Consider the following 24,557-nt stretch of genomic DNA (forward strand, 5'->3'; position numbering starts at 1 on the left):
AATAGCAGTTTGTTCATTTCTTAATTTAGCCAATAAGCATTTTTTATTATATGTCAGAAAACGGGTTAGGCACTGGGAATACAAAGATGAATAAGACACAGCGTATACTTGTTTAGGGAGGAAGAGAAGCATCCTAATAAATAATCCCCATACACAGCTACATGTTCGTGCTTTAAGAGTGTGGAGAGGAGTGAGCATCTGTGAGGCGGAGGGTTAGAAGGGCCCTGTGGAAGGTGACTGAGTGTTTGATGTGATTTTGAGAAAGATGTAAGACTTCTCCAGGGAGACAGGATTTGGAAATCCTAAGCATGTGAGGTAGATGGGAGCTAGATGATGAAGGGTCTCATAAGTCATCCCAGGAAGTAGTTGATAGTTGCCAGCTGCAGTAGAAAAAGAAAATGTTGTCTTTTTTCTCTAGCCTGCCACTGTAAGCCGTTGTGGTATGATTTATCTGGAGCCCTCACAGTTAGGATGGGAACCGCTTGTGGCTTCTTGGTTGAATTCACTGAAAGGACCTCTGTCTGAACCGGAACATCAGGCTCTTCTGAGAGGACTTTTTGCCTGGTTGATACCACCCTCTTTAAAGCATCGTAAGAAAAAATGCAAGGTAATCCTATAATTCTGACCTATTCAAGTGTCTTTAGTTTCCATGCAACTTGATTAAGTCTAAAGTCACAGTGGTTGGTAGAATGAATAGCGAAGACGTTTGTCCTCATGCATTTACTATTGCCTTGGTTTTATATTGCTGAAGTTACAGTCATAGAATCACCCAGGGGTTGAATTTATTCCAGCTAAACTATTTGTATACAACCATAGTGTCTAAAGCTTTAAAAATTCTAATTACTTTTTGTATTTCAAATTATTTTAAATATATGCCTCTAAAAACTCACATGTCTATGTAGTGAGTTTGAGTTATTTAATACTTAGTATTTTATGAGAAAGCTTTACATATTGTATTAGCTTCCTGGGGCTGTCATAACAAATTACCACAAACTTGATGGCTAAAACCAGAGACACGGTGGCTCATTTCTGTAATCCCAGCACACTTTGGAAAGCTGGGGTAGATGAACCACTTGAAGGCGGAAATTCAAGACTAGTTTGGCCAATATGGTGAGATCCCATCTTTTCTAAAGATGTAAACATTAGCTGGGCGTGGTGATATATGTCTGTAATCCCGGCTATCTGGGACGCTAAGGCAGGAGAATCGCTGGAATCTCAAAGATGGAGGTTGTGGTGAGCTGAGATCGCACCACTGCACTCCAGCCTAGGAAACAGAGCAAGACTTCGTCTCAAAACCGCCCCCATCAAAACAACAACAAAACGCCCAAAACTGGAAATCTATTCTCTCGCAGTTCTGGAGGCCAAAAGTCTGAAACTGGGATGTTTGCAGGGCAATACTGCTTTGGAAGCTCTAAGGGAGACTCTTTCTTTACCTTGTCCAGATTCTGGTACCCTCAGGTATTCCTTGGTTTGTGGCTACGTAACTCCAACCTCTTCTTCCATCTTCACATGGCCTTCTACTCAGTATGTCTCTCCTCCATGTGACACTTGTAAGAACTTGGATTTAGCATCCACCAGATAATCCAGAATGATGTCCTCCCCCTGAGATGTTTGACTTAATTACTTCTTCAGAGACACTTTTCCATATAAGATCACATTTATAGGTTCCTCAGGTTAGAACATGGAAATATCTTTTTGGGAACCACTGTTCAACCATTACCACCATCATCTACACACACACACACACACACACACACACACGCACGCACGCACACTAGTTTCTTACATATAAATAAATATATTGATACAGAGAGAGGAAAGAGATACTCAGATTTATCATCCTAAAATACTGTTTTAGGGATAGAGGAAAGTGCCATTTAAAAGAAAAAATGAACAATTCCAGTTTATGAAGATTCTGTATAGTGTCTTCGTAGAGAAAATAAAGTCCTTTTGGAGTTTTAAAGCTCTAATGCTGTATGTTGTAAATAATTCAAAATAGTCTTCTTCTTCCCACGTAATGAGTAATGGATTTTTTTTTCTCATAGTTCATTCTCCAGTTTTGTTTTTGTTTTTGTTTTGTTTTTGAGACAGTCTCTCTTTATCTTCCAGGCTGGAGTGCAGTGGTGCAATCTCACTGCAACCTCTACCTTTCAGGTTCAAGCGATTCTCATGCCTTAGCCTACTAGGTAACTAGAATTATAGGCTTGCAGCACCATGCTTGGCTAATTTTTGTATTTTTTTTTTTGCTTTTAGAGATGAGCTTTTACTGTGTTGGCCAGGCTGTTCTCGAACTCCTGGCCTTAAGCAGTCCTCCCACTTCAGCTTCCCAGAGTGCTGGGATTACAGGCGTGAGCCATTGCACCCAGGCCCCAGGATCTATTGATTTTTCCCTTCTTGATAATGTTTATATCTGTTTTCTTTTAATCCTTGTTTCTGAGCCACCTCCTCACCCGACTCTTTCTATTATAGTATCTCAGTTCTGACCTTCATCACTTCCTACCTGAATCCAAAACAATAGAGCTGCTCTGGTCCAGTCTACATCCTGCTACAGAATGAAGTTTGCAAAACACAAATCCTTTGTTTATTTCTTTATTTAAAACCTTCCCTTGGAACTCTTTCTCTTATAATTAAATCCTTAATACAGCATGTAAAACTTTTCAGGATCTGACTGTTGTCTATTTCTCAAGCCTTATTTTTGGCCATTTGTCCTTCAGACCCGATTTTCCTATCCTACAGAATCCCCTTAATAATCTGTATCTGCTCACGTCTCCATTCCTTTGTATACATAGTTTCCCCTGCCTTGAACATCCTTCCCTTGTTCAGCTGGCAAACTAACATTTTCCTTCCAAATTCAGCACAGCTATTACTGCTTCCTCCAGAAAGCCCTCCTTGATGTATCTCTCTCTCATTTTCCTCCTCGTTCACTCCTCCGGTTGTTTATCCCAAGTAGTCTAGTAGCCTCCTCCTTCCCTGAGACTTTCTCTGTCATACCATTATTGTATCATATTATTTTTGTCTATTTATCACTCCTTTTTAAACGTTCTATTATTTTCATATCTCCTAGCTTGCCACATATATATAGTGTGTTTTCCGTAAATGTTTGTTCAATAAATAACTGAGTGAATGGCTCCTAGAGACTTCATTTCTGCTGCCCTTAGAACATTCTCTTCCAGTAGCTAGGTTTCGTTTGTCAGAAAATTTAGAATGTTACTGTACAATTGTTATGTATAATTGTGGAATATAACATGGCAAACTAAAATATTTGAGAAATGTTCTATCATGCCTACTTAAATATTCTAAGATTAAATATTATAAAGACATCATGAGGCCAGGTGTGGTGGCTCATGCGTGTAATCCCAGCATTTTGGAAGGCTGAGGCAGGAGGATTGCCTGAGTCCAGGAGGTTGAGGCTGCACTGAGCTGTGATCACACCACTGCACTCTAGTCTGGGCAACAGAGTGAGACCCTACCTTAAAAAAAATTAGCCTGGTGGTGCGTACCTATAGTCCTAACTACTTGGGAGGGTGAGGTAGGAGAATCCCTTAAGCCCAGGAGTTGGGGGCTGCAGTGAGCTATGATTGTGCAACTGGACTTTAGTCTGGGTGACAGAGTGAGACTCCATCTAAAAAACCAACCAACCAACCAACAAACAAAAAACCCTTATTAAAACGATGTTTACTTTTATCAGTTTTTAAAAATAAAGTGTTTATTTTCTACATATGATGAAAATTTAGAAAGTTACCTTGCTTTCACCTTGCAGGAACTGATTCCTACAAGCAACAGCAATGTGGTTGTATCTCTCACACGCCTCTTTGAAATACTACTTTGTAATGTGGTAGAAGATGACCCTTCTAGCAAGCACATTCGTATTTGGATTATGGTTTGTTTTATACTTCATGTAGTTTTTAATTACAGAATAAATTATGCTTCTGGTACCTGATACTTACACTGAGAAAGACATGACAAGATTCAAAGCTATTTTTTGGTGAGCATTGAAAGAATAGCTGGAGACACTAAAGTTGCCCTGACACCTGGTATTCTGATATGAACAAGCACTTTAAAGAAATTAAAATGTCAGAAGGAACCAAAACTAGAGTCTCACTCTGCCTCCCAGGTTGGAGTGTAGTGGTACGATCTTGGCTTACCGCAACCTCTGCCCCACAGGTGCAAGTGATTCTCCTGGCTCAGCCTCCCGAGTAGCTGGGATTGCAGGCACCTGCCACTGCACCTGACTAATTTTTGTATTTTTAATAGAGATGGGGTTTCACCAGCATGGCCAGGCTGGTCTTGAACTCATGACCTTGTGATCCACCCAACTCGGCCTCTCAAAGTGCTGGGGTTATAGGCATGAGCCACCATGCCTGGCAACTATCCTACTTTTTATGGAAGAGTATAATTTGATAAACACTTACTAAGGTGATTTAATACTAAATAAATTTGGGCTGGGCACAGTGGCCCTCATCTGTAATCCCAGAACTTTGGGAAGCTGAGGTGGGTGGATCACGGGGTCAGGAGACCATCCTGGCCAACATGGTGAAACCCCATCCCTACTAAAATACAAAATATTAGCCAGGAGTGGTGGTGCATGCCTGTAGTCCCAGCTACTCAAGAGGCTGAGGCAGGGGAATCTCTTGAACTCAGGAGGGTTCAAGAACCAGGAGGCGGAGGTTGCAGTGAGCCAAGACTGCACCACTGCACTCCAGCCTGGTGACAGAGCAAGTCTCCATCTCAAAAAACAAAAAACAAAAACAAACAAACAATATATATGTATATTGTAAAGATGGGGGTCTTACTATGTTGCCCAGGCTGATCTCGAACTCCTGATCTCAAGCCATCCTTCTACCTCAGCCTTTCAGAGCTCTGGGATTACAGGTGCCAACCACTGTACTCAGCCAGCGTGGCATTTAAAATTTTGATAGATAAGAGGCCAGGCACGGTAGCTCATGCCTATAATCCTAGCACTCTGGGAGGCTGAGGCAGATGGATTGCAGAGTCTGGGAGTTCAGGACCAGCCTGGGCAGCATAGCAAAAACCCCATCTCTACTTAAAAAAAACAAAACATTATCAGATGCGTAAGTAGAAGACAAAACTGGAAAAAAGAAAAAAAAATTAGGCTTTGTCTTATATGCCTATAGTCCCAGCTACTCAGGACAAAGGCACAAGAATCACCTGAAATGGGGAGTTGAGGTTGTAGTGAGTTGAGATTGTGCCACTGCACTCCAGCCTGGGCAACCAGAGTGAGATCCTGTCTCAAAAAAAAAAAAAAAAAAAGACATGCATATATTTTGATAGAAATTGCCAGAGAAATGACTCTACGTGGCTTAGCAGTGCTACATTCCACTTTATTTACATTTATGACCTTGTTCAAGTAGTTTGAGCAGGTCCTAACATGTTGAATTTTGGTTAAATTTCTCCTAAACTTTTTTAAAAATAATTGCTATAAGTTAAAATTTTTCTCCACCAACAGGCTTGCTTTATATTCTCTTTGATTTGGTCTATTGGAGGAAGTTGTGACACTGATGGCCGTCATGTTTTTGATGCTTTTATACGATTAATCATACTGGGAAAAGATGAAGCAAACCCAGTGCCAGACTCTGTGGGTAAATGGGAATGCCCATTTGATGAAAAAGGCCTGGTCTATGACTACATGTATGAGGTATGACATGGAAAGCTTGGTATAGTCAAATAAAACACAAAGCCTTGGATCAGCAGACAAAGCTCCTGCGTTTTCAACCTAGAGTAATTTTGACTCCTGTGGTGAGCTTTTTAGTCTCCCTTCTTTTTCGTTTCACCTCCCATAACTTATTGGCTGTATAAGTAAAGTTGCTTTAATAATATTTTTATAATTTTACATTTAAATTAAATTTTTCATTTGATTAAATCTCCAAAGCGCTTTTTAAACAGCAAGTATTTGAATAATTATTTGATTCTTACAAATTTTATTACATACCCCATAAAATCTAGATAGAGCATTAGTTATCATTTGACCTAAATCTCAAGTTTTATGATAAGGAAGTAAGCCTAAAAAGGTTAGTGGCTAGCAGAGCCAGGACTTAACCCCGGTTCTCCTGACTGATAGTTCAGGACCCTTTCCCCAAAACCATGCTGACACAGAATTTTCAGAATATGGCCAGAAAGAGAGTCTCATCCTCATTAGTCATAGCGGGAAGTCAATAAAGTAATCTCTAAAAGTGAAAAAGAGATAGTAACACTAGCATATTCTTTTAGAATTGAAAATAAATCTCAAACAACCCAGCTTAGAGAGGTAAAGGTCTCTAGGAAGGGGAAAGTGAGAGTAGGGAAATGCTATTTTTCTTAATCTTATAAATCGTTTGACTGTGAAATATGTATATATTTAATGTTGATTTTAAAAAAGCTAAAACTTAAAAATATACAAATATGAATTACTAAAGAAACATTCACCCAAACTTGCAACATGCCTCCATTCAAACATATAACGTATATAACATGTATAATTTGCTGCAAGATAGGAAAAGATTCAGAGATTCCAGCCACAGCTCTGGAATAGGGTCCTAGACTCCCCCTACTTTGGCGAGTGTTAAAACTTTTGTTACTTAATAGTGGAAGAGCCCGGCGCTGTGGCTCATGACTGTAATACCAGCGCTTTGGGAGGCCGAGGTGGGCGGATCACGAGGTCAGGAGATCGACACTATCCTGGCCAACATGGTGAAACCCTGTCTCTACTAAACACACACACACACACACACACACACGCGTGCGCGCACACACACGCACACACACACCCACACACCCACACACCCCCACACACACACCCCCAAACACACACACACACACACACCCCCAAACACAAACACACACACACACACACACACACACACACACACGATTAGCCAAGCATAGTGGCACCCACCTGTAGTCCCAGCTATTCGGGAGGCTGAGGCAGGGAAATCGCTTGAACCTTGCAGGCAAAGGTTAAAATGAGCTGAGATCATGCCACCATACTCCTGTCTGGTGACAGAGCAAGACTCCATCTCAAAAAAATAAACAGTGGAAGGGCTGGGGGTCTCCAGGGACGGGACATAACAACCTGGAGAAGAAGAAAATGATTGGGGCTGGAGTGAAGATTGGGAGGCACTCAGGAGTGTCAGGACAGCAGCTGTTTAGCCGGTGGTTCAGAAGAATTTCATGTTGTAACCATCAATACAACTATATATCCTGGTTGTTTCAGCCTGGATCAAAATGCTAAAGAAAATAATGTTAGAGAAACAAATGTAGTGGTTTTGCTGATATTTTTAGTTAGATTATTGCCCATTTATTTTAAAATAAAGTAAAGCCAAAATCCAGGAAATTGTTACTTGAGGTACATTAGAGTAGCTTTTAAATAAATACTTGATGTATGCAAAAGAACATCTTGAAGGCATTTGGGGAATACTGAGGGTTAAGAAAACATCAAGGCAAAAATATCTGAAATGTTAGGTATTTTGAATATGTGATAACAAAAGTTTCATTGTGTTTTTTGGGTTATTAAAAAGGAAAATTTTAAAAGTATTAAATTGAGTGGTGTTTGCATGAATGCTTATTTTATTAATCTGCTTTATGACTTAAAATGTTATGTGTTCTTTTATATGATTGTAATGTTTCGTTAAAAGGGGGAAGACAAGTTTTTAAAAGCTAATATAATATAAATGTTGAAAAGAGCCTTTCAGATATAACAAGTACATGGTTTTAATATTTTAAAACTTATCTTTTCTTGTAGTTGAAAAACAGAGGTCGCTGGCTCCACTGGAATGAATTAATTAAAAATACTAATTTAGGAGATAAACAAACCAAGATTCAAGACATCATAGTTCCTACAATGGACACAATTAGATATACATTTCTAATGGATTTGAGTATTACCTACGCAAAGTAAGGAACTCTGCTATAAACAAGTATTTTGAAATGTAAAAGTACCATTTAAATAGGATTATGGCAATTTTCGGAGTATTTAAGATCATTCTTTTTCAGATAACTGGGATCCTGGGGGACTAATTGACATGTTCAGAGTGACATCTGTTGCTATTGGCAAACCTGGAATGCACATTTCCCATTGCCCACTCCAAAGCCCTTGCCATCATACTTTGCTGCCTCATAAGTCACCTAACGTTTTTCCGATTTGTAACAGCACACTAAAAGTCTGCTGCAGTGTTACTGTTAAAAAGGTATGCGTTGGGCTGAGCGTGGTGGCTCACGCCTGTAATTCTAGCACTTTGGGAGGCCAAGGTGGGCAAATCACCTGAAGTCAGGAATTTGAGACCAGTCTGACCAATGTGGAGAAACCCCGCCTCTACTAAAAATACAAAATTGCTGGACGTGGTGCCACATGCCTGTAATCCCAGCTACTCAGGCTGAGGGAGGAGAATGGCTTGAACCGGGGAGGCGAATGTTGGAGTGAGCCGAGATTATGCCATTGTACTCCAGCCAGGGCAGCAAGAGCTAAATGCCCCCTCGCCCCCTCGCCCCCCCACCCCCCTTCCTCCACACACCACAGTATGCATTCCCCTGAAAGATTCAGTGTACTCCTGAGATATCATTCTCCTATTACATTTGGCATTTTCACATATCCTGTGTCAGTTGTGGATTCCATAACTTAAGATTAATATTAAAAACTCAGACTTAATTCAGAAGAGTCCATCAAAAAAGATGCATGAAACTAATAAAAAATATGTACTGTTTGCATATCCATACCAACTTTCTTAATAACATTTAATAGTTATTTTTCTTTCAAAACACTAGGCATAATTTATCATTCATATTATTTAAACTAGACAATATTATATTCATAAATGTCTTTTTTGATAAAATGTTTCTGAATGCATTCTGTCAATAATTTTATCTTGTATAAAAGAAAAAACAGAAAAATAGCTTGAGGGAAAATAGTTTACCCCTATTTTGTGTCTGTAGTTGCATTTTTGCATTTAAAAGCTGAGCAAGGAAGACAGTTGCCAATTCTGGGACATTCCTAGTGTAGCAGTTCTTTTTTTTTTTTTTTTTTGAGATAGGGTCTCACTCTGTCACCCAGTCTGGAGTATGGTGGCACAATCATGGCTCACTGCAGTCTTGATTCCCCTGGTTCCAGCGATCCTCCTGCATCAGGAGGATCCCGCAAAGCTGGGACTAGAGGCATGCACCACTATGCCACGGTTTTTTTTTTTTTTTTTTTTTTTTGTTGTTGTTGTTGTTGTTAGAGACAGGGTTGCCCAGACTGATCTTGAACTCCTGAGCTCAAGGAATCTACCTGCCTCAGCCTCCCAAAGTGCTGGAATTACACCTGTGAGCCACTGTACCCAGCAATACAGTTCTTTTGTGTCAAGAACCATTTGCCAGAATAATACTTTTAAATAAGTACAAATAGAATTATACAGTAAACTCTCTCTCTCTCTCTCTCTCTCTCTCTCTCTCTATATATATATATATATATATATATATATATATGCAAACCATACATATGTATGTAATTATATATATTTTTATTTTTTCTTGAGACAGAGTTGTTCTCTGTCTCTGAGGCTGGAGTGCAGTGGTATGATCTCGGCTTACTGCAACCTCTGTCCCCTGGGTTGAAGCAATTCTCCTGCCTCAGCCTCCCGAGTATCTGGGATTATAGGCTCCTGCCACTACACCTGGCTAATTTTTTTGTATTTTTGGTAGAGACAGGGTTTCACCACTTTGGCCAGGCTGGTCTCAAACTCCTGGCCTCAAGTGATTCACCCACCTTGGCCTTCCAAAGTGTTGGGATTACAGACGTGAGCCACCATGCCCAGCCAGTTTTTTGCTGTGTTGAAATACATTTATTAAAATATTGAACATATTTGGGCTATAGTAGAAATGTATATGTTTATTAGCACATTAAATAACAAGATCTCTCAGTGGGTCTGATGACTGTAATATCTTTGAGGATGGAATGGGCATGAGGGATATTTTTGAGACACTGTAACAATTGTAATGTGTAGAATAATAGCTATGGTTTCTACTGGTGACAAAGACGCAGGTACTATTCATACAATTGCTACATTGGAGTCATCCCAACTACTCAGGAGGCTGAGGCAGAAGAATTGCTTGAACCTGGGAGGCGGAGGTTGTGGTGAGCCAAGATAGTGCCATTGCACTCCAGCTTGGGCAACAAGAGCAAAACTCTACCTCAAAAAAAAAAAAAAAAAAAAAAAATTGGAAACTTTGCTTGAAGCCTCACTGAGTAGAGAATTCCTTAGTTTGCTTTTAGACAAATATTTTTTATTGAATTGATTTTAAAATGCTGTTAACAGTATAGATAACTGTTAGCTTTAGAATTCACTGTCATTCCACCTCTCACAAAACCTTTGGCTATTGAGATCACTGTGAAGCAGCCTACAGCTGTCTTACTGTCATCACCCTATTATTCTGTTCCACACGCTGCCCCCATATCTATACCCTAACTAAAAAGTACAAATACAGCTCTTTTCTGAGGAGATAGACTTTGACTTTCTGTTTTAAAAAGTTAAGCATATTATTATTTTATAAGTGTTTTGTATATAGCAACATTATATCTATTCAAATAATAGTTTATTTACTTTGAAAGTTTATTACTTTGAAAGTTTATTACAAAGTAATAGTTTATTACTTTGAAAGTATGTGCAAACCCAGGCACAGTGGCTCCTGTCTGTAATCCCAGTGCTTTGTGAGGCTGGGATGAGAGAATCACTTGAGGCCGAGAGTTTGAGACCAGCATGGGCAAAATAGCCAGGTCTTGTCTCTTCAAAACATTGAAAGTAAAAAAAAATTAGCTGGGTGTGGTGGCATGCCACCTGTAGTCCTAGCTACTTGGGAAGCTGATACAGGAGGATCACTCGAGTCCAGGAGTTTGAGGCTGCAGTGAGCTATGATTGTGCCACTTCATTCCAGACTGGGTGGCAGAGCGAGACCTTATCTCAAAAAATAAAAACAGGTTGGTCATGGCGGCTCATGCCTGTAATCTCAGCACTTTGGGAGGCTGAGGCAGGTAGATCACTTGAGGTCAGGAGTTCGAGAACAGCCTGGCCAACATACTGAAACCTGTCTCTACTAAAAATACAAAAAATAGCCAGGTATGGTGGTGCACGCTTATAGTCCCAGCTACTTGGGAGGCTGAGGCAGGAGGATTGCTTGAATCTGGGAGGTGGAGGTTGCAGTGAGCCAATATCATGCCACTGCACTCCAGCCTGGGCTGGACTCCGTCTCAAAAAAAGAATAAAAAATGATACAAAATAAAGTCCCTGCAACATTATGGAAAAATATATGCCAATCATTGCTTTTATCCATATTTTATGAAATAATAATTATGGGTAAAATATGAGTTTTTAATGAAGATGATTTTATTATGTAAGCTTTTAACTACAGCCTCCTTTAGTAGAAATGTATACTGACTTTTTTTCCATTTTTAATAATATATTCATTGTTTTCATTAAGGCCACTGCTTTTTGTGGGTCCAACGGGTACAGGAAAGTCTGTGTATGTGAAGGACAAGCTAATGAATCACTTGGAAAAGGACCGGTACTTTCCTTTTTATGTTAACTTTTCTGCACGGACCAGTGCCAATCAGGTTCAGGTTAGTTTAAAGACAGAAATGTGGATCTATCATTATTAATTTTTTTGCCTTATTTGGTAAGTGTTTAAATTGTACATTAAATAAGCAACTGTATGCATCTATAAATTTAGAACTTTCAAATGTTTGAGGAGTTACAAGTTTTGAAATTAATGACAAAAGTTTCAGAGAACATTTTTACATTAATAGTGGGTTATCGAGCTTTATTACCTTTTTAAGCTTGAAAAGAAGCAACAATTGATTTCTTAACTGGTGAAGGGAGTATAAAAGACACACCACACACACGCCACACACACGCCACACACACGCCACACACACGCCACACACACACGCCCCACACACGCCCCACACACGCCCCACACACGCCCCACACATGCCACACACACACACGCCACACACACACACGCCACACACACACACGCCACACACACACACGCCACACACACACACACACGGTGGGGCAGGGGTTGGGAGACCCAGAGAGAAATGAAAGGACTTTGAATTGTTCTCCCAAGACTCCCGGATGGTCCTCAAGGGCATTTGCTGCTATTGGACCTTTCAAACCGTGGACTATTGTGTGACCTGTGACAAGAACCACGTGAGTGCATCCCACCCTTTGGCCTCAAATGTACCAAGGTGAAACTACTTCATGAAACCTTTTCTAATTGCCATTTTTATCGTCCATTCCTAAATGTATGCCTATCCATTCTCTCCTGATCCCATTTCTGTTGTTTTAAGTCTGTATACTTCCCTGAACTTCAGAATCTTACAAATTTAGAACTTCTTTACTGTGGAGCTTTATTTGAATGAAAACAATAATTTTGGTTTATTTTTCCAATAGACAAGTACGTTCCAAAAGTATTAGAACTATAAGAAAGGATCCACATTTATTTTGGCTAAAAAAAACCTACCAAATGTAAAGATTAATGCATTAAGTAAGTGAGTTTACAGATATGTTGTTGAATACAGATGGACACAAAGAAGGAAACAACAGAAATTGGGGCTACGGGAGAGTAGAAGCGGGGAAGAGGGTGAGGACTGAAAAACTGTGTATTGGGTACTATGCTTATTACCTCAGTGATGAAATAATCTGTACACCAAACCCCCGTAACACACAATTTTCCATATAACCTGCATTTGTACTCCCTGAACCTGAAATCAAAGTTGGAAAGAAAAATTTATTCAGTGAAGAAAAAAATAAAACAGATACGTTGGTTATCCAATGAGGAAAATATTGTAGAAATTTTGGTGACATTTATAGAAATATTGTAGACACATGCATATCCTATACAAAAATACATAAATACGTGTATAACAATTGTGAGTGCATAGAAGGATTTCAACAAATGTCTAAATGATGTTGATTGTGAAGTTTAGTATCACCCTAAATATGAATAAATAAAAATACACACGTAATGCTGCTTTGTATGATTTCCCTCAGAGACTTAAACTTTGTTTTTCTGGTGTTAAATAGGACATTTTATGTTAAGTTAATCATTGATAAATTCAGCAGATAGCAATTGTTACTGGTAAAAATTCCATGGATTCTGGCAAAATGGGTTTTTTTACTTGTTGATACTGATTTAACATAAGTCTAATAATAAATTCATAATTCAATTATAGGTAAATATACTACTCTTCCTTTATATTTTAGAACATTATCATGGCTAGATTGGATAAAAGACGCAAAGGAGTCTTTGGACCACCTATGGGAAAGAAGTGTATAATTTTTATAGATGATATGAATATGCCTGCATTGGAGAAATATGGAGCTCAACCTCCTATTGAATTATTACGACAATTTTTTGACTGTGGACATTGGTAACTATTTCAAGTCTCAAGTTAGGCTGAAGTTATAGCTCAGTTTTTAGGTTTTCAAAGTAAAATATATTTTTCAAGCTATTTAGGGAAAAGAATGGTTGCTCAGATTTTCCTATACAGGAAGGCAGGCTTTCTAATATCTTTCTAAAAGCCTATTTTAAATTAAGAGGAAGGTACAGAGATTTCCTGTATATTCCCTGCCGCAACACATGCATAACCTCCTCAGTCTCAACATCCCCACTGAGTTGACACATTTGTTACAACTGATAAGCCTACGTTGATAAATCACAATCACTCAAAGTCCATAGTTTACTTTAGGGTTTGCTTTATGTGTTGTACATGCTATGGGTTTGGAGAAATGTATATGACATGCATCCATCATTATAATATGCAGAGTATTTTCACTGCTGTAAAGATACTCTGTGTTCTGTCTTTTCATTCCTCCCCCAACTCCAGCCCCTTTGTAAGAGAGCCATTGATCTTACTCTCTCTATAGTTTAGCCATTTTCGGAATGTCAGACAGTCGGAATAAAACAGTATGTAGCTTTTTCAGTCTAGCTTCTTTCATTTAGTGATATGCATTTGAGTTTCCTTTAAGTCTTCTCATGGCTTGATAGCTCATTTCTTTTTAGCACTAAGTAACATTCCATTGTCTGGATATACCACACTTGACTAATTCACTAACCTACTGAAGGACATCTTGGTTGCTTCCATGTTTTTGGCAATTATGAATAAAGTTGCTCTAAACATTCGCATACAGATTTTAAGTGAACGTAAGTTGTCGGCTTCTTTGAATAAATACCAAGGAACACAGTTGCTGAACAATATGGTAAGAATATGTTTAGTTTTGTAAGAAACCACCAAATTATCTTCCAAAATAACCATATCACTTAGTATTCCCATCAGGAACGAATGAGAGTCAGTGTTGCTCCACATCTTCTCTGGCATTTGGCATTGTCAGTGTTCTAGATTTTGGCCATTCTAATAAGTATGTGGTGGTATTTCATTGTTTTAATTTGCATTTCCCTGATGACATGACATGTGATAAGAAGCATCCTTTAATATGTTTATTTGCCCTCTGTGTATCTTACTTGGTGAGGTGTCAATTAAGGTCTTTGGCCATTTTTAAATTGAGTTTTTTACTTACTTACTGAGTTTTAAGAGTTCTTTGTATATTTTGGATGATAGTCCTTTATCAGATGTGTCATTTGCAATTATTTCTCCAAGTCAGATGTGTCTTCGCATTCTCTTGACATTGTCTTTGGCAGAGCAGAAGTTGTTAATTTTAATGAAGTCCAGTTTTTCAATTAATCCATTGGTGTTGTGTCTGGAAAAAGTCATTGCCATACTCAAGTTCAACTAGGTTTACTCGTATGCTATCTTCTAGGAGTTTCATAGTATTGCATTTATTATTTAGGCCTGTGATCCATTTTTAGTTAATTGTTGTGAAGAGTGTAAATTGTATATAAATTTTTTTGCATGTGGATGTCCAGTTGTTTAACAATATTTGTTTTCTTCTAAAAGACAGGGGTCTTGCTATGTTTTCCAGGCTGTTCTCAAATATTGGCTTCAAGCAATCCTTCTGCCTCAGCCTCCTGGGTAGTTGGGATTACAGGTGTGAGGCACTGTGACCGGCAACATTTGTTGAAAAGACTATCTTTGCTCCATAATATTGCCTTTGCTCCTTTGTCAAAGATCAGTTGACTATATTGGGTCTATTTCTGGGCTCTCCATCTGTTCCATTGACCTATTTGTCTCTTCTGCCAGTACCACATTGTCTTGACACTATAGTTTTATAGTAAGCCTTAAAGTTGGGTAGTGTCAGTCCTCTGACTTTGTTTTTCTCTTTCAATAGTGTTGACTAATCTAGGCCTTTGACCTCTCCATATGAACTTTAAAATCAGTTTCTCAGCATCTAAAAATAACTTGCTGGGATTTAGATTGGGATTGCATTCAATCTACCAGTCAAGTTTGGAAGAACTTCATAACATTGTTTTCCTATCTGTGAACATGGAGTATCTCTCTTTATTTAGTACTTTGATTTAGTTCATCAGTGTTCTATAGTTTTCCTCATATAGATCTTCTATATATTTTGTTAGCTATATCCCTAAGCATTTCACTGGGAGTGGGTGCTAACGTAAATGGTATAGTACTTTTTTTTTTTTTTTTTTTTTTTTGAGATGGAGTCTTGCTCTGTCACACCAATTGGAGTGCAGTGGTGTGATCTTGGCTCACTACAACCTCTGCCTCTGGGTTCAAGCAATTCTCCTGCCTCAGCCTCCCAATTTGCTGGGATTACAGGCATGTGCCACCATGCCCAACTAACTTTTGTATTTTTAGTATAGACAGGTTTTCACCCTGTTAGCTAGACCACCCTTGAACTCCTGACTTCAAGTGATCCAACAGCCTCAGCCTCTCAAAGTGCTGGGATTACAGGTGTAAGCCACCGTGCCTGGCCCAGATATTGTACTTTTAATTTCAAATTCCACTTGCTTATCGCTGGTGTATGAAAAAGTGATTAACTTTTACAGGTTAACTGTTTATTCTGCAAGCTTGCTATGATCACTTATTAGTTTCAGGAGTTTTTTGTAGTTCTTTCATATTTTTTTTTTATAGATCATCACATTATCTGCAAACAAAGACAGTTTCATTTTTTTCTTCCTAGTCTACCTTTTTTTTTTCTTGTCTTATTGCTAGCCTTTAGTACGATGTTGAAGAGAAGTGAGAGAGGACATTCTTATCTTGTTTCTGATCTTGGTGAAAAAGCTTGGCAAGTCTCGTCATTTGATATTAGCTGTAAGGTTATTAACATCTTACCAAGTTGAAGATGTTACCTTTATTTTCAGTTTACTGAGAGGTTTTTGGTTTTTTAGCTTTTTTGAGACAGTTTCACTGTGTTGTCCAGGCTGGAGTATAGTGGCGTGATCTTGGCTTATTACAACTTCTGCCTCCCAGATTCAAGTGTTTCTCATCCCCCAGCCTCCCAAGTATCTGGGATTACAGGTATGCACCACCACACACCCAGCTAATTTTTGTATTTTTAGTAGAGATGGTTTGGCCACGTTGGCTGGGCTGGTCTGAAACTCCTGACCTCAAGTGATCCACCCACCTCAATATCCCAGAGTGCTGGGATTACAGGTGTGAGCCCCCATGCCAAGCTTGGAGGATTATTAATTGGCCTAACTTCCATATTGTATCTCAAGGAATAGGAAAGTCTGAGAAGAGGGAGAGAGATGGGAACAGCCAGTCAGTGGAACAGTCAGAACACACACATTTATCAGTTACGAGTTGAGTTTTTCTTCTTATATAAGTGCAATTCAAGGTGCTCCAAAACAATTAGAATAGTAACATCAAAGATCACTCATCACAGATTACTGTACCAGACATAACAATAGTAAAAATAGTTTGCTATATTGCAAGAATTACCAAAATGTGACACAGAGACCAGAAGTAAGCAAATGTTGCTGGAAATATGGTGCCTGTAGATCTGTTCAACACAGGGTTTCTAAAAGCCTTTTTCAGGCTGGGCATGGTGGCTCATGTCTAATCCTGGCTCTTTGGGAGGCCAAGATGGGCAGATCACCTGAGGACAGGAGTTCGAAACCAGCCAGAGAAACATGGAGAAATCCTGTCTCTACTAAAAATACAAAATTAGCTGGGAATGGTGGCACATTCCTGTAATCCCAGCTACTCAGGAGGCTGAGGCCAGAGAATCACTTGAACCCAGGAGATGGAGGTTGTGGGAACTGAGATGGTGCCATTGCACTCTAGCCTGGGCAACAAGGGTGAAACTCTCTCTCTTAAAAACAACAACAACAAAACTGGCAGGCTATGGTGGCTCACACCTGTAATCCCAGCACTTTGGGAGGCCAAGGTGGGCAGATCATGAGGTCAGGAGATCGTGACCATCCTGGCTAACAACAGTGAAACCCCACCTCTACTAAAAGTACAAAAAAATAGGTGGTCTTGGTGGCACACACCTGTAGTCCCAGCTGCTTGGGAGGCTGAGGCAGGAGAATCACTTGAACCTGGGAGGTGGAGGTTGCAGTGAGCTGAGATCATGCCACTGTACTCCAACCTGGGTGACAGAGTAAGACTCTGTCTCAAAAAAACAAAACCTTTTTCAGTTTGTAAAAGATATAGTATCAGCTGGGCATGGTGGTTCACACCTGTAATCCCAGCACTTTGGAAGGCCAGGGCAGGTGGATCACAAGGTCAAGAGATCAAGACCATCCTGGCCAACATGGTAAAACCCTATCTCTACTAAAAATACAAAAATTAGCCGGGCATGGTGGCATGCCCTGTAGTCCCAGCTACTCGAGAGGCTGAGGCAGGAGAATTGCTTGAACCTGGGAGGCAGAGGTTGCAGTGAGCTGAGATCGTGTCACTGCACTGCAACCTGGCAATAGATCAAGACTCTTATCTGAAAAAAAAAAAAAAAAAAAAAAAGCACAGTATCTGCAAAGCTTAATGAAGTGAAATAAAATGGGACATGCCTACACTTCAACTATTAGTTTTAATTATTGAAAATAACTTAACGATTACATCCTTCAAAGTACCATTCCCCCAAGTCAAGAATTTGTGGGTAGCATCCCACCTAAGTAACCATAATCAGCACCCATTTTTCTACCGTGTTTAACTCTATATTTTCTATGGCTGCTTGGGACTACCAACCGTATATTTGAGATGGCTTGGTTTCCGACAGCAATTTCATGGATAACCCTTCCATTCTCCCCACACCAATTTATGGTGATGTCATTAGTTTCTAACCTGCAAGATACAGCACCTTTTAATTAGGAGGAATAATTAATTTCCTTCTCTTAAATGTACTTTTCTATTCCTCATTATGCTATGATTTTTTTTTTTTTTTTTTTTTTTTTTGAGACAGAATCTCGCTCTGTTGCCAGGCACCAGGCTGGAGTACAGTGGCGCGATCTCGGCTCACTGCAACCTCTGCCTCCCGGGTTCAAGCAGTTCTCCTGCCTCAGCCTCCAGGTAGCTGGGACTACAGATGCACACCACCACACCCAGCTAATTTTTTTTGTATTTTTAGTAGAGATGGGGTTTTACCATGTTGGCCAGGATGGTCTCGATATCTTGACCTCGTGATCTGCCCTCCTCGGAAGTCAAGGGCAGACAAATTTCAAAGCTAAGTCATATTTTACAGATGCATTTTTGTTATTATAGGCCCTAAGAATTCTGCTTCCAGGAGATAACCATTGTTGAGATAATCACTGTGATTATCTCAGGAGATAGTCACCCTCCTGAGTTAATTTTTTTCTATATATTTTTACGTTTGAAAATAGGTTCATATTACGTGTGATGTTTTAGAAATTATTTTACACTTACATATTTATCTGGAATATCCATATCAGTGCATCTTCGTCTACTCATTTATTTTATTGGCTTTTAATATTAGTTATGTGGATGTCACCATAATTTACTTAACTGATCTTCCATTGATGATTATTAGGGTTGTTACCAAAAACCTTGCTTTCATACTTTGTAGCATGCTCTTAGCCTAAGGACTGGCTAGATAGAATCCTCCCCCAGCCTTTGTATGTGTATGTCTGGTTGTCTGAGTGTGCAATAGCTTCAATACTAAAGACTTGATGACTTATTGACAGTAGCAGCCTTTTACTCTGAGTGGTTCCAACTCAGCTGTTTCATCCATTTTTCCCTAATGGGTCCCTTTCTATAACAAAATGTATAGGTCCTATTTAGACATCGTATCCACTCTGAAGTTATGGTTTGAGATGAGAAAAAGAAAATCAGGGCATTCCTATAACCAGTTAGACTATATAAATTAGTGTTCAAACTGTGGCATTTCTGAGAGTAAAAGGGGAGTGTTATAAATAATTACTTCAATACAAGCACAAGCCAGACTTGTCCTAGGTAAAATGAGGTACAGTCACCTTATCTACAAACAGCTACAAATAGGACTGATCACTCATCTATGCTTCTAGATCTTGACTAATAAAGGAGAAATGGAGAGCTGAACTGCAAGGAAGACTACTAGGAAATAGAGTGAAAAGTAAGAGGAAGGGTCATTCCAGATACCCAGAATCTGGGTAACAGAATCGGTCATGGAGGGGAGAAATGAAATTCTACTTTTAAAAAAATTCTATCCTACTCAAAGTGTTATCTGAAGTTACTCCTTTTAGAGAAGCTAAAATCTGATTAAATTTCTTGGGAGATCTATATTTCATTCCATCTTTATAACAAATTATTTAAACAGATTATCTAAAAAATTTTTTTGTGCTTTCTAAGGTACGACCTCAAGGACACAAGTAAAATCACACTGGTGGACATAGAGCTGATTGCTGCAATGGGCCCTCCGGGTGGTGGAAGAAATCCAGTTACTCCCCGTTTTATTCGACATTTCAACGTCTGCAGTATTAATTCTTTTAGTGATGAAACTATGGTCCGAATCTTCTCGTCTATTGTAGCATTCTACCTTAGAACTCGTGAATTTCCTCCAGAGTACTTTGTAATTGGGAACCAGATAGTTAATGGGACTATGGAGGTCAGTCAATAAAGCAGTGTAAATGTTTTGATATTACATATTGCCCTCATTTGGCCCTTATTTTATTTTATTTATTTATTTATTTTTGAGACGGAGTTTCGCTCTTGTTACCCAGGCTGGAGTGCAATGGCGCGATCTCGGCTCACCGCAACCTCCGCCTCCTGGGTTCAGGCAATTCTCCTGCCTCAGCCTCCTGAGTAGCTGGGATTACAGGCACGTGCCACCATGCCCAGCTAATTTTTGTATTTTTAGTAGAGATGGGGTTTCACCATGTTGACCAGGATGGTCTCGATCTCTTGACCTCGTGATCCACCCGCCTTGGCCTCCCAAAGCCTTATTTTATTTTTTAACATTGTTTCCCACTTAGCTATCTACTTTGATCTTTGGTGTCAGAGAAACTGTTCAGAAGACCAGAGAATGGGAAGATCACAGGATTTGAAATCAGGGAATCTAACTTGGGTTGGGCCTTGACTGCTATTTCCTAGCTATATGACTTAGAGCAAGTAATCTGACATTCCAGAGGCTTTGTTTTTTAATCACTAAAATTATTCACCTTTAAATGGCACAACCGTAATAACTGGGCAATAAAAGTAGAGATGGGGTTTCTATTTGGACGGGCTTGGATGGAATCGGATATTAAGTTCCCTTAACTTCATGATGCCTGGCTGAGTGCTATAAGCCAAAATAAACATATATGCCATGTTAGGCTTAGTACTATGTAATTTTCTCAGCCAATATAATCTTTGTTTTTTTTTTTTTTTTTTTTTTTTTTTTGAAACAGTCTCCCTTTGTTGCCCAGGCTGGAGTGTAATTGTGCAATCTTGGCTCACTGCAACCTCCACCTCCACCTCCCAGGTTCAAGCCATTCTTCTGCTTCAGCCTCCTGAGTAGCTGGGGTTACAGGTGTGCGCCATGACACCCAGCTAATTTTTGTATTTTTAGTAGAGACGGGGTTTTGCCATATTGGCCAGGCTGGTCTCGAACTCCTGACCTCAGGTGATCTGCCCCCCTCAGCCTCCCAAAGTGCTGGGATTACAGGTGTGAGCCACCGCGTCCAGCCCAAGCCAATATAATCTGATAGAGCAAATATTTTGTATAACATTCCATTGGTTATATGACTTTGCTGATTATAAGCATTTTATTTTTGCTTTGTTGCTTTTTTCATATTCAGATTTATAAACAATCCATGGAAAACCTTTTACCCACTCCCACTAAATCCCATTATACTTTCAACTTGCGTGATTTTTCACGTGTCATCCGTGGCTGTTTACTCATGGAAAGAGACTCTGTGCAGAGCAAACACACTATGATCCGTCTGTTTGTGCATGAGGTTCTCCGAGTGTTTTACGACCGCCTGATTAATGATGATGATAGAAGATGGCTGTTCCAGTTAACTAAAACTGTTATAAAGGACCATTTTAAGGAATCATTTGATAGTATCTTTTCACATTTGAGGAAACAAAATGCACCAGTGAGTACAGTGATTAAGAATATATCAAGTTAAAGCAGTACAATACATGAATTGTTAACGTTATCTTTTTAAAAATCATTTTTTAATGAACATACTCTTTTAGCTTTCCTTGTAGATAGGTGTTTGTTTTGAGAAGATTTATCTTCATAGCAATGTATGCAACATAGAATTTACTTAAAGAACACCTTATGTGATAGGGAATAAATGATATAATAGATATAAAGCGCTTAACATGATGACCATCACTTAATAACTACTCAATAAATGGGAGTCATCCAGAATGACTTCTCTAGCCTAACGACAACAAAACATATATGATAGAAAATCTTACTTTTCTTTTTATTTTCTAAGGATATACTTTCAGGTATTAATTTTATAAGTATATTATTTACTACCCTAATGTTTAAAAATCATTTTGTAACGTGGATGAAGCAAAAATTTTGTATGTTTTCTTAAATGTATTTTTAAATGTTTTATGTTTGGTAATTTTCTATTACCTATAGAAAATTTCTTTTCTATAGGTAACTGAAGAAGACTTAAGAAATCTCATGTTTGGTGATTATATGAATCCTGACCTTGAAGGAGATGAGAGACTTTATACTGAGATTCCAAATACTCATCATTTTAATGATGTTGTGGACCAGTGCTTAGATGAGTATAATCAAACTCACAAAACAAGAATGAATCTTGTCATTTTTAGGTACCTATGTTTGGTGTTGATGTTTGTCATTGCTATCTATAAAATATTACTAACAAATGTTTTAAATGTGCCAAAAGGTGTAAAGAAAAATACAGTGAATAACTTTGTACCCATTATCCAGCATAATACATAAAACGTTAGTAATGTATTTGAAGTTCCCTGTTGTAGCCATCCCCTCTCCTGCATCCTGTGTCATACGTGTAGTAGTGAAAAGAAACTTGTGTTTCTTAGAACTTTTACTATACATGTCTATATTCCTAAATACATATGCAGTCTTATTTTCATATTTTAAAACTGCTTATAAATGGTATAATACTGGATACAATCTTCTGATAGTTTCTTACTCCATATTGTGAGAGTCACAGAAAAATGAATATTTACTACTATATTGCATTCTATTATATAATTGTACCACAATGTAGTCATTCTTCTGAGACAAATTTGAGGTGACTTCTAGTTTTTGCTATTATAAAAAAGGCTTTGAAAATTCACATGCATGTCTCTTTGGGTACATGTGTGAGAATTTCTCTAGGCTGTTTTCTCGTAAGTGGGATTATCGTGTCATATAAGCATCTTCAACTTTGCTAAACTTTGCCAAAATGTCTTTAAAAATGATTTTTTTTTTGAGAGCTTCCATTTTTCCTCACCTTTGCTGATGCTTAGGATTGACAGATATTGTAAGATTTTCTGGTCTAAGGAGAGTGAAATGGTATCTCATTATTGGATTAATTTTAATTAACCTAGTTATCAGTGAAGCTAAGTTCCTTTTCTGAATTTGTTTTTTTATAGGTAACTGATCTTTCATTTCCCACGTAGAAATCTTAAGAGACTGAAGAAACGTATTTAATAAAAATGTTAATATACTGCCATATAAGCAGTTAATATTTCATTTTATTTGTATAACTTATATATTAAATTTCCTGAATTTGAGCTTTTAATTAGTTTTCCCCTACATCAAATGATCCATTTGTAACTACTTTTGAAAAATCACACACTTTTTGATAGTAAACTCTTTAAAATTGGAATAGTAATATACGGGACAGCAAAGTCACATTATTCTAGGAAAGTAAAACAATAGTTACATGTAAATATACATTGACATTGGTATTATAATGTATAATAAAATTTTTATTTTGTGGTAGGTATGTTTTGGAACATTTATCAAGAATATGTCGAGTTCTAAAGCAGTCTGGTGGAAATGCTTTGCTGGTTGGACTTGGAGGAAGTGGTCGTCAATCTTTAACTCGTCTGGCTACATCCATGGCAAAAATGCATATTTTCCAACCAGAAATTTCTAAGAGCTATGGTATGAATGAATGGAGAGAGGATATGAAGGTAAAATTAACAAGAAGCCTAATATTTAAAATGAAAGCAGTCATTATTTTACTTGTAAAGTTAGAGCCAGCCTGTGTAGCTGTATACTCAACTCCAGCAATGATGATAATACTGTCCCTAGAGCATCTACTGTGTGTGCTGAGTTCTGCCTTGAGTGCTTTACCTAGCTTTTACCTATATGATCTCATTTTATAGGTACAGCAATGCAATGAAGCAGGTGGGTTGTCTCTTTTACGGAAGCTGAGTGGCATGTGACACACAACAGATCAAGGCTTTCTGACTCATCTTATCCACCACACTGTCACCACTGCTGCTACTTAAAAAAAAAATTGATATGTAATATTTGTACGTATTTATGAGGCACATGTGATATTTGATACATGTGTAGAATGAATAACTATTGTGTAAGCACATTTAGGATATCATGTAGAACATTGATCTTTTTTGTGTTGGGAACATTGAAAATCTTCTCTCTCGAAATATACAATATATTGTTAAATATAGTCATGCTATTGTACCGTTGAACCCTGAAACTTCTTTCCTTGTAACTGTATGTTTGTACCCATTGACCTACTTCTTTTTATCCTCCTCCACCCCCCATCTCCTTTCTGGCCTCTGATAACTGTCATTCTACTCTCCATCTCCACGAGGTCAACTTTTTTGGCTCCTACATAAAAGTGAGAACATGTGATGTTTATCTTTCTGTTCCTGGTTTATAGCACTGACTCTGTATTTATTCCACTTCAGAGAGGACTTACTTCAGATAAAATATGGTTTCCAGCAGATAGAAACATGAACCTGGTTATGAGGATGGCATTATTGTTGTCTTAGTAGTAATCTTAATAGTTTCTTTTCTGCCTTTTTTTTTTTTTTTTTTTTTTTTTTAAAGATGGAGTCTTGCACTTGCCCAGGCTGCAGTGCAGTGACGTGATCTCGGCTCATTGCAACCTCCACCTCCCCACTTCAAGTGATTCTACTGCCTCAGCCTCCCAAACAGCTAGAATTACAGGCTCCACCACCACACCCAGCTAATTTTTGTATTTTTAGTAGAGATGGGGTTTCACTATGTTAGCCAGACTGGTCTCAAACTCCTGACCTCATGATCTGCCTGCCTCAGCCTCCC

The 24,557-nt window shown here is 38.6% G+C and overlaps 1 protein-coding gene across 5 annotated transcripts in view; it reads left to right on the plus strand.

Moving 5' to 3' along the window:
• The window catches only part of DNAH12 (dynein axonemal heavy chain 12), a 260,536-nt gene that overhangs the window by 142,309 nt on the left and 93,670 nt on the right, over positions 1 to 24,557 (plus strand). For all 5 annotated transcript variants that reach the window (XM_074403604.1, XM_074403603.1, XM_074403607.1 and 2 more), the window contains exons 34-43: positions 419 to 607; positions 3,761 to 3,880; positions 5,468 to 5,656; positions 7,739 to 7,890; positions 11,446 to 11,584; positions 13,236 to 13,402; positions 19,673 to 19,928; positions 21,100 to 21,399; positions 21,921 to 22,099; positions 23,242 to 23,434. In XM_074403604.1, coding sequence (XP_074259705.1) covers positions 419 to 607; positions 3,761 to 3,880; positions 5,468 to 5,656; positions 7,739 to 7,890; positions 11,446 to 11,584; positions 13,236 to 13,402; positions 19,673 to 19,928; positions 21,100 to 21,399; positions 21,921 to 22,099; positions 23,242 to 23,434 — 1,884 coding nt within the window. The remainder of the gene's footprint in view (positions 1 to 418; positions 608 to 3,760; positions 3,881 to 5,467; positions 5,657 to 7,738; positions 7,891 to 11,445; positions 11,585 to 13,235; positions 13,403 to 19,672; positions 19,929 to 21,099; positions 21,400 to 21,920; positions 22,100 to 23,241; positions 23,435 to 24,557) is intronic.

Source organism: Saimiri boliviensis, chromosome 8 (assembly GCF_048565385.1).
Source record: "Saimiri boliviensis isolate mSaiBol1 chromosome 8, mSaiBol1.pri, whole genome shotgun sequence".
Taxonomy (NCBI): domain Eukaryota; kingdom Metazoa; phylum Chordata; class Mammalia; order Primates; family Cebidae; genus Saimiri; species Saimiri boliviensis.